This window comes from Rutidosis leptorrhynchoides, chromosome 5 (genome assembly GCF_046630445.1).
Source record: "Rutidosis leptorrhynchoides isolate AG116_Rl617_1_P2 chromosome 5, CSIRO_AGI_Rlap_v1, whole genome shotgun sequence".
Lineage (NCBI taxonomy): Eukaryota > Viridiplantae > Streptophyta > Magnoliopsida > Asterales > Asteraceae > Rutidosis > Rutidosis leptorrhynchoides.
In genome coordinates this window covers 349,709,336-349,720,223 of record NC_092337.1, presented here as the reverse complement: position 1 = coordinate 349,720,223, position 10,888 = coordinate 349,709,336, and the positions used below count along the sequence as shown (strand labels likewise).

General features: G+C 37.0%; 2 protein-coding genes and 1 long non-coding RNA gene across 3 annotated transcripts; 1 reads left to right on the top strand and 2 right to left on the bottom strand.

Moving 5' to 3' along the window:
* Nucleotides 1-415: 415 nt before the first annotated feature.
* Nucleotides 416-2,819, top strand: LOC139849654 (pectate lyase 1-like). The gene is made up of 4 exons (XM_071839288.1): nt 416-498; nt 744-1,383; nt 2,265-2,510; nt 2,595-2,819. The coding sequence occupies exons 1-4, from the start codon at nt 416-418 to the stop codon at nt 2,817-2,819; spliced, it is 1,194 nt and encodes a 397-aa protein (XP_071695389.1).
* Nucleotides 2,820-3,649: 830 nt separating this feature from the next.
* LOC139847502 (uncharacterized) lies at nt 3,650-4,976 on the bottom strand. The gene is made up of 3 exons (XR_011759549.1): nt 4,854-4,976; nt 4,229-4,288; nt 3,650-3,784 (listed from the first exon to the last, which is right to left on the bottom strand). It is a non-coding gene; the product is annotated as an uncharacterized lncRNA (long non-coding RNA).
* Nucleotides 4,977-8,156: 3,180 nt separating this feature from the next.
* LOC139849653 (uncharacterized) lies at nt 8,157-8,786 on the bottom strand. Its single transcript, XM_071839287.1, has one exon. It carries the CDS (start codon nt 8,784-8,786, stop codon nt 8,157-8,159), a length of 630 nt encoding a protein of 209 aa, XP_071695388.1.
* Nucleotides 8,787-10,888: the final 2,102 nt, after the last annotated feature.

The following is a 10,888-nucleotide window of genomic DNA, read 5'->3' as shown; positions in this document are numbered from 1 at the left end:
TTATGCTTAGATTCATGTTTTTTTGGAAGAAGGTTATAAAGTAGAAAAAGTGGCCTTTCCATTATATATAAATTGAAGTTACGAATCAATCAATCCAATTAGCTAGGTTGAATTTTCCTTGCCAAATTTTGTTTCTCGTTGATCACATATTTTTCTTGTCCCGCATTTTTTGTTGCAAACTGTTGACCGAGTATTCTCTTGGTAAACCGCTCATTCCTCGGTTTATATATAAAAACATCTTTTATTATTATTTAAACGATAAAAATTTCAAACTAGAGCATAATAATAAGAATAAGCAAGTCATTGGCTTGTTTTGTGAAATGATTCTCTTTTACGAATCATACAATAATAAAGAATAAAAAAAACATTACTTAAATAAAGCAAAAAAAAACCTTGAAAAAATAATAATCATACAATGGGGAAGCATTGTTTCGTTGTATTTTTGACGTTGGCCTCTGTCTTCTCGGCCCAAGCCGTTCGTCAGAGTGAGCTCGAAGTGTGAGTATTTCGTCTTGAATCTCCTTTAACATTTACGTGCCATGTAACCGTATGATCACGGTGGACCTTGCATGGTGCAATCGGGGTCGGCTGCCCTGAAAACCGAATTTTTAAAAAAATATTTATACGGGTTAAGCTATTATCTTATTATGTTATGTATTACACTTTCTAACATTGTGGAAAAAGTTCTGGATCCGCCACTGGATATCACGTGTCAATAGTCATACATCTAAGTTTTTTTATAGGGCGTCTTTTGAAGAATCTAATTCAACAAGGCGGGCGTTAACAGCATGTGAAGCAAATAACATAATAGACAAATGTTGGAGGTGTAAACCCGATTGGGAGGCGAACCGAGAAGCGTTAGCTGACTGCGCACAAGGTTTCGCTAAAGGAACGACAGGTGGAAAAGGTGGGGAAATCTACAAGGTGACCGACCCAACAGATGATGACGCCGCAAATCCAAAAGAAGGAACATTGCGTTTCGGTGTCACCCAAAACAAACCTTTGTGGATCATCTTTGAAAAAGATATGGTGATTACTTTAAAACATGAACTTGTGACGCAAAGCGATAAGACGATTGATGGTAGAGGTGCGAAAGTGGAGATTACGGGCGCAGGGTTTACTCTAATGAACGTTAAAAATGTGATTATTCATGGGATACAAATTCATGATGTTAAAGTAACCGACGGTGGAATGATTAAGAATTCGGATGGTCCACCGGGAGTTAGACAAAAGAGCGATGGTGACGCTATTTGCGTTACTGGTTCTTCGAAGATTTGGATCGACCATTGCACGGTTAGCAAGGGCGAAGATGGACTTATTGATGTAACATTGGGTAGCACAGCCATAACCCTTTCTAACTGCAAGTTCACCAATCACGATAAAGTAAGAAACTTGCAATTTACGTACTATGCATCTCAAATATGTGTCGAATAATAGGTGTGCATGATTAGCAGTTGCAAGGAAAGGGTCAAAAATCATCATAGGATAACCCAGTTAGGTTCGTCACTATAAAAGAAGTTTCACTTTTTGACGATTCCATTATTTTTGACACTTCAAAGCGTGAATAGTTTGACATGTTTTTGACACGTATAAGTGTCACAAAATTTTCTACACTTCAAAGCGTAAAAAAAAAAAAAAAAAAACTCAATGACATTTAAAAGTGTCAAAAAGTTGATAACACTTAAAAATTTTAAACGTAAGATTTTTTCATGCGTCGAAATAAAAAAAAAATTGTCGCCATATTTTCCACGCTTTTAACTTATATTCACACTTTTAAGCGTAAAAACTCGTTCAAAAAGTGTCAAAAACTACAAGCTTAGTTTTTTTTTTTTTTTTTTTTCTTTTTTTTTTTGCAAAATAACGAAAGCTTATATAAATACAGAAAACGTTTTCAAATAGAAAACGTCTTCAACAAGGATACAACGAGAGAAACCGCGATGAGGCTCAATAACAAACTATCTATACCGAGCCTCATCTTGATCATAACGAAACTAAAACACTAAGCGGAAAAAACCCAACGCTTTCAACAAACTAACAAATTCATCAACGCAAAAAACGGCCGAGAAAGTGCATACGTTTGAGTAAATTAAATACCCCCACCCTTTGTAGGTTGAACGGTGAAAACTTTATCTGTTTATAAATGCACATTCAACATTCTTTTAATCTTTTGAATCTGATGTCTTATACCTGTTCTTGTTTCTAAAGTGTTCTTAATTTATCATTCCTATATTATTATGTCACCTAAATTTACATTACATAAACAGATGATATTACTTGGGGCTAACGATGCACATGGTCATCACGACGAGAAGATGCAAGCCACAGTCGCATTTAACCACTTTGCTGAAGGATGTGGTCAACGGATGCCTAGATGTCGATTCGGATTTTTCCAAGTTGTCAACAACAACTACGAAAAATGGGGAACGTACGCCATTGGTGGTAGCTCCAACCCAACCATCCTAAGCCAAGGCAATCGATTTGTGGCTCCTGATGACCCTGCCAAGAAACATGTACTCTTTTTAAATCATTTATCATCTTTATATATTGTTGAGATGGTTACATAATGATTAATAAATACTGATATGGTTTTAAAGGTGTGTATAAGAGCTGATGCACCAGAGCCAGAGTACATGAAATGGAATTGGAGAACAGAAAAAGATGTTCTTGAAAACGGGGCGATTTTCATAGCATCAGGGTCGGATCCTCAATTATCCCCTGAACAAACAGAGGGAATGATTGAAGCTGAACCAGGAGAATCGGCTCCGAAACTCACTAGTTCGGCTGGTGCACTTTCTTGCGTACCCGAACAACCTTGTTAACCAGTTGCAACCCATTTATTCTTGCATCTATAGGTTGTATATTCTGTGAAAAGAACTTATTTTTATCTTTTATAGTTGTATTTAGTTAAAGGTAATGGAGTGAACCATTACATTGTATTAACATGTTTTATTGGATGGAATGCATTAGTTAAAGGTAATGGACCTCCGGCCAAGCGTCGATTTATTGACGACTTGACTGACTCTTAGAACCTAAATTAAATTTCAGGCAGGATTTAAAACTCATGAAAATTTAATTTTATCATTTTCATGGTGTCTTAATTTTATTTTTTATTTTATTTTATTTTTTAAAAAACTTTTTCCTACTTATTGGCAGGCGGTCCACTCGGAAGCAATCTCTCTATCCGTCGAATAGAGAGATGGATGATTTTCTCTATTTTTGAGAGTGTTTTCACTCTAGGTGGAGAAATGACTTGACTTTATTCTCGGATAGGGGAAGGATTGTCTACATCTCACCTCCCTCATACACCACTTATGTGGTATTGGATTTTGTTGTTGTTGTTGTTATTATTGTTGTATTGGATGGAATGCATAGAAGATATATGGGTTTGGTCAAATACTAGCTAATATGGATTAATTAAACAAAGAGAGAAATTACAACTCCAAATCAGCATGTGCAGTTGAAACCTACTTATTTATCCATGAGGTTATCCTGTATAGCCACAAAGTCAAGTCCGCAGTTATATTCTAATCCTAAACTGTAACACTATACCTTTTTACATACACATTTTTTTGAGCACTCACAGCGAAAGACTTTAAAGTTTACACATCATATATTAATACATAGTAATATGATTACACGAAATCACAGGTGTTACGTTATTAATACAAACCAGTTGACCATATAGATTATTACAAAACATCAGAGTTATACACTGTGTCAAACATCTTGACCTGCCTTGCAAAACTCACCAAAAGCTGCTAATACACACCTGCAGGGCAAAACACTGTGGGGGAATTAGCATAACGTTAAGTGAATGACAAAATCTAGGTGGACATCACTACAAGCATCAAGCACAGCTTAAAGACACTGGTCACTAATCACTTAAAGCCATAAACAAGAGGATCGGCAACCCGTAGCTGATCAAGCTGGAATATACCGATAGCCCCCATTACTGAATCACTGGTATAGTCTTCCTGACGTGACGCACTCGTCATTCACACTATACCACCAATCAGTAACGCTTGGACCCAATACTACTACCCGACACCAAGGTAAATAGCATTGACCTCTTACGTCGCACAAAACACCTCGACGTTCACTGGGTGCGCACATAATCACATATAGTCACTGCACTGGTCACATACTCATTACACAGTCTAATTAAGCATGACACGGATCACTATACTTGTCACTGTATAATCGCATCCATAAAGATAATCTCACTCACCTGGAAGCACAAGCACTCAGTTGTCTTATATCACTGAGTCTTCACCTTTTCGTCTATCACCTGAGAATCATCACAAAATATCTCAAGTTAGTATAGTGTTCAAGTGTTGAATCGCTCTTCACATTTAACAGAAAATATTCACAAAACATATATACACATATTCCTTACTCAAAATTACTAAGATCTAATACTTATACACAAGATTTAGGATCAAAGTACCAAAATCCACAATTTATATAAACATGAACCCTAAAACTTAAATCACAATTTATACAAATTTAACACAAATCAAGTATACCCGAATTATGTATATAATATATATGAACTATAACAAAATTCAGTTTAAGTATAAACACATCAAATCACAAAATTTAATCACAACCCTATAATTCTCAAAACTAATAAAACCTCATTTAATTACACAAGAATCTAGGATTTATATAAAAACTCATATAATAATAAATATAAGTCATACATATAATCTTGTCTCTGGATCTAAATAGCATGTATGCATATGTAATCCCATGCTAAAATCATTAGATGATTATATATGTACATGTGTGTAATTTTGTTAATAAACTAACAATTACTCATAAATTCATCAATATAAATTAAATAGAATTACCTTGTATACGGTTATAGTTCACGAATTGCATAGACTCAAAATTGCACATATGAATTCAAAAGTCAACTTATGAAATTTAAGCTATGTTGCGTGAGAGTATATGCATATGTGTGCAATTTCTTTTTACCCAAAAGTAGGTAAGGATGTGTGTGTCTTTGGATACACTTGAAACAAATGAAATAATTGAAGATATAGCCACAGGACCAACGCGTGTGATCCACCACAAAAGCCATCACATCTCATTTTTTTTAAATTAATACACACGGGTATTTATCAGTTATCTGGAACCCAACGTACCTCGTTAAGCAGTCCTAACGAGGTCTAAATTACACGAACAAATATTTCTGTGACCATCGTCACGAGCACATTAATTTAGTCACATAATAAATTATCAACTCATAATTTATTATTTCACTCCTTATAATTAAATCGTATGAATTACTCATAATTTAAATATCATATTTAAATTATAATAATAAAATAACACAATATACCTATTTCATTTAGGCCCATAACCAGGGTGTTACAAATCTATCCCCCTTAAAAAGATTTTGTCCTCGAAATCTGGTCACGGTTAAACAGATGAGGGTATTTAAAGGTCATCAACTCCTCGGTCTCCCATGTCAGATTGGTGCCTAAACTATGCTTCCATTCCACACGCACCATGGGAATCTGCTTTTTACGTAACTTAGTCACTTTTCTGTCGACGATCCTCACTGGTTCTTCCACCAATTTCTTACTTGAATCTACTTTCAGATCTTGGAGCGGAAAAATTTGATTTTCATTGTCCACTTTACACTTACGTATATAGCAGATGTTGAACGTGTCATGAATACCAGCTAACTCTGGAGGAAGATCTAACACTACGGTTTGATCGTTTAGCACTTAACGAATTTTAAAAGGACCAATGTACCTTGGAGCTAGTTTTCCTCGTTTGCCGAACCGAATTACACCCTTCCATGGTGACACTTTTAAATACACACGTTCACCCACGATAAATGTCATTGGTCATCGACGAGGATCTGCATACATCTTTTGTCGATCTCTTGCAGCTTTCATCTTTTCACGTTCGATAGCCACTTTTTTCGCAGTCAGCTGCACAATTTCTGGACCCGCAAACTGTTTCTCACCTGCCTCTAACCAACACGATGGAGTTCGACACTTTCTACCATACAACATTTCATAAGGCGGCATGCCAATACTTGAATGATAGGAATTGTTGTAAGCAAATTCGATCAATGGCAGATGATAATCCCACGATCCACCATACTCTAACACACAAGCCCTTAACATATCCTCTAAGATCTGGATAGTTCATTCACTTTGACCGTCAGTCTGAGGATGATAAGTTGTACTAAGGTTGACTCGAGTACCCAAATTCTCTTGTAGACTATTCCAGAAACTGGACACAAATCTCGAATCTCTATCTGACACAATAGATAACGGTATCCCATGTCGTGATACTATTTCATTCAGGTACAACTGAGCTAATTTGGTCAACGACGCTGTTTTACTGGTAGTTAGAAAATGCGCACTTTTGGTTAAACGATCCACTATTACCCAAATCATGTCATTTCCTTTCTGGGTTCTAGGTAGTTTTGTCACAAAATCCATGGTGATATGTTCCCATTTCCACTCTGGAATCTCTAATTGACACAAAGACCCATATGGTTTTTGGTGTTCTGCTTTCACTTGGGCGCAAATATGACACTTTTCCACGTATTGCGCGATGTCTGCTTTCATAGTTGGCCACCAATATAACACTTTCAGATCATGGTACATTTTCATACTACCGGGATGCACATATAATCTCGATTTATGTGCTTCATTTAAGATTAAATCCCTCAATCCTCCAAGTAACGACACCCAAACTCTTTCACGATAAGTTTTTAATCCCCGAGAATCATTCATCAATTCTACTCTTCTTTTCACCATTAACTCAGATTTCAAATGTTCATCTCGTAATGCTTCGAGTTGAGTTTTCTTTAGTCGATCCACTAAGTCAGACACAATCTCAATTCGCATAAACTTTACACTGTCAGCGAATTTCTTACGACTTAACGCATCAGCCACGACGTTTGCTTTGCCAGGATGATATCTGATCTCACAATCATAATCCTTAATTAGTTCTTGCCACCGTCTCTGTCGCATATTCATCTCTTTCTGCGAAAAAATATACTGTAAACTTTTATGATCGGTGCAGATAACACAATGCGTACCATAAAGATAATGCCTCCACAGCTTTAATGCAAACACTACTGCAGCCATTTCTAAATCATATGCTGGATAATTCTTTTCACTTGGTTTTAACTGTCGAGACGCATACGCAATTACACGATCTCTTTGCATTAATACACAACCCAAACCGGATAAGGATGCATCGCAGTACACAACGAAGTCGTCGGATCCCTCAGGTAAAGTTAACACTGGTGCTTGACACAATAAACTTTTCAAAGTCTAAAACGCATTTTCCTATTCATTACCCCACTGAAAAGACACATCCTTTCTAGTTAACTTTGTCAAAGAACTTGCAATCTTTGAAAAATCTTTAATAAATCGTCGGTAGTAACCGGCCAATCCTAGAAAACTCTTGATTTCTGTCGGATTCTTTGATGAATTCCAATTCATCACAGCTTCAATTTTAGACGGATCCACTTTTATACCTTCTGCACAGATAATATGACCCAAAAATTGAACTTCACGTAACCAGAACTCACACTTGGAAAATTTTGCATATAGTTGTTCACGTTTCAAGATTTCCAACACTTGTCTTAAATGCTCAGCATGCTCGGATTCGGTCTTGGAGTACACTAAGATGTCATCAATGAACACGATAACAAACTTATCCAAAAATGATTTACACACTCTATTCATAAGATCCATAAAAATTGCTGGAGAATTGGTTAACCCAAACGGCATCACTAAGAACTCATAATGACCATAACGAGTACGAAATGCAGTCTTAGGAATTTCAGATTCAGCAACACGAACCTGGTGATATCCCGAACGTAGATCTATTTTCGAAAAGAACGAAGCTCCTTGAAGCTGATCGAATAAGTCATCTATCCTCGGAAGAGGATACTTATTCTTCACTATTCTTTTATTTAATTCACGATAATCTATACATATTCGGAGCATGCCATCTTTCTTTTTCACGAATAACACTGGTGCACCCCACGGCGAAGAACTCGGACGAATGAACCCGCGGTCCAACAGCTCTTGAATTTGAGACATCATTTCATAAATTTCTGAAGGAGCTAATCTATATGGAACTTTAGCAACCGGCGTAGCCCCTGGCACTAACTAGATCTTATATTCAACTTCCCTAATCGGCGGTAAGCCTGGCAATTCATCTGGGAACACTTCTGGATATTCAGACACCACAGGAATATCGGACACTACTTTCTTTTCCTTCTTTACATCGATCGCATAAGCTAAGAAAGAATCACATCCCTTAGACAAAGATTTCCGAGCTTTCATCATCGACAATAATGGACAACGGAACCCACCGCGATCACCACGAGCCACTACCCGTTTTCCACCATCCACCGAAAAAGAAATAACTTTCCTATCGCATTTAATACTGGCCTTATGGTCACTAAGCCAATTCATGCCTAAAACTACATCAAAGCTTGGTATAGGCATCACTAAGCAAGTCACATGGAAAAGACTACCCTCTATGTCAATAGTAATTCCAGACACAAATTTTGTAACTGGAACTATCCTACCGTCACCCACTTCGACGCTTAAGGGTTCATTTATTACACTAACAGGCACATTTAACTTAGCACAAAATGTAGTTGACACAAACGAGCAATTTGCTCCACATTCAAATAGTACATGAGCCGGCACATAATTTACTAAGAACATACCTGTTATTGCATCGTAAGTACCAGTGGCAGCGTCAGTAGCAGTGGCGGCGTCTACTGACATCTGAAAGGCTCTAACTTCAGGTTATAGAGGATTCTTGGGCTTCTTCCCCACAAAGGAAGCAGATGATCCCCCAGCTGACACAGCACGTACCCCTGACCCAGACCCCACCCCGGAATAACTCTTTCTTACATCTGGACACTCTACAGATCTGTGACCCTCTTTTTGACAATTCCAACACACATTATTCTTAAATGAACAATCTTGAGGCTCATGTCCCACTGTACCACAACGCAAACAACGTTTCGTAAAGGTTGTACACTGCCCACTATGCGAAGACTTACACATTCTACACCATGTCTTCTGACTGCTTGACACTGATCCACCCTGGCTAGATTGTCCTTTTAACTAAAACCGACTTGATTTCTTTAATTGTTGGCTAGACTGACTTGCCGCTGATTTCACTTGCGACACACTTTCAGTTTTCACACTTCTGGCTGCCTTAATATCACTTTCAGTTATCTTTGCCAACATTTGTGCTTGTGACAAAGTCGTAGCAAGTCTTGCAACCGTGCGATACTCTGGTCGCAAAATTTCTACAAACCGTTGAACTCTAGATTGTTCGTCAGGTATCCATTGATGCACAAACCTTAACTTGTCCATAAACTGCTCAAATGCTTCATCGACTGTCATTTCTTCAGTCATCGTCATTTGCATGAACTCTTGCTTCAATCGATTGATATCAAATGCGGTGCAATACTGCTCTTGGACCTTTGCAGAAAATTGTTCCCATGTGACCTGATTGAGTTGCACTTCAGATAATGGAGCAGTAATTGTATCCCACCAAACTATAGCTTGATTCTTTAACAGTCAGCTAGCATAAGTTACCCGCAATTCTGGTTCACATTGACAGGCTTTCAGTGCCCGTTTAACTTCCCTTAGCCAATTTATTATCACAATCGGATCGCGATGACCCGAATACTCAGAGGGCTTGCAGTCCATAAACTGCTTGAACGTACACTTTTTCTTCTCCTTCACCACTTGCTGAAACATAGGAGTTTGAAATGGATTCATTGTCGCGTACTGATATTGAAGAGGGTACTGCTATTGTTGGGAAGATTGATATGGAACTTGAGGTATAACTTGAGGTTGAGACTGGAATGGTTGAGAAGCACTACCCGATGGGCCAGATGTAAACTGAGTACCAGTAAACCCTGGAGGTATCGGTGGATCGTTAGCTTTAGACACCATAGTTGAATGCCTGATATGGGCCTCCAATTTCTTTACCTTTTCTCGAGTTTCCTGTAATTGACTTTCTAGCTGATGAACATATTCATCTGGATCACTTTCGGGACTATGTTCCACTGATGGCGCTCTAAATATTTCGGGTCCGAGAGTCACAGAGGCATCGTTATTTCTGATCTGGTCAGCCATACCTGTCTGCAAACACATCATCTCACAAAAGCTTAGTTGATAACCTGTTAGCACCTATCACTAAGCACAATCACCTAGGCACATATCTCTACATTCACTTATTCCCAACTCGGATGTTTGACACGACACATTCATAAGTGTAACGACCCGGATTTTTCCGCTAATATATAGAAGATTAATATTTACATAATTAATGTTTATAACATGTTAAGCAATCAAACTCATTAAGATTTGGTTATTTGAAATGAATTTTATACAAATGTTTGGCCACCCAGTTTGTATGACGATTCATGAACGTCATAACTCGAAATAATTATATAATGATGTATATATGGATATATATATATATACTTATGATTTGATAAAATGATATTTAAGTATCTCATTACATATAATAACAATTGGTTATATACATAAAATGAGATTACTAACTTAAAGACTTGAAGATTATATACATATATATATATAACGATTAACGTTGTAATAACTTCTAAATTAAAATGTATGTATATGTATTGTATTAATATGTATTAATACACTTTTGAAGGACTTAAACATATATACTAACATACTTATACTCAACAAATATAGCTATACTCATAATCTCATTCAATTCCATCAAGAATTCTATTCGTATTCATTCGGTATTTATACTCGTATCATACCCAGCTTCCATACTTAAATACTATGAGTATATACCAATATGAAATACCAATTATAGCCTCCTTAGC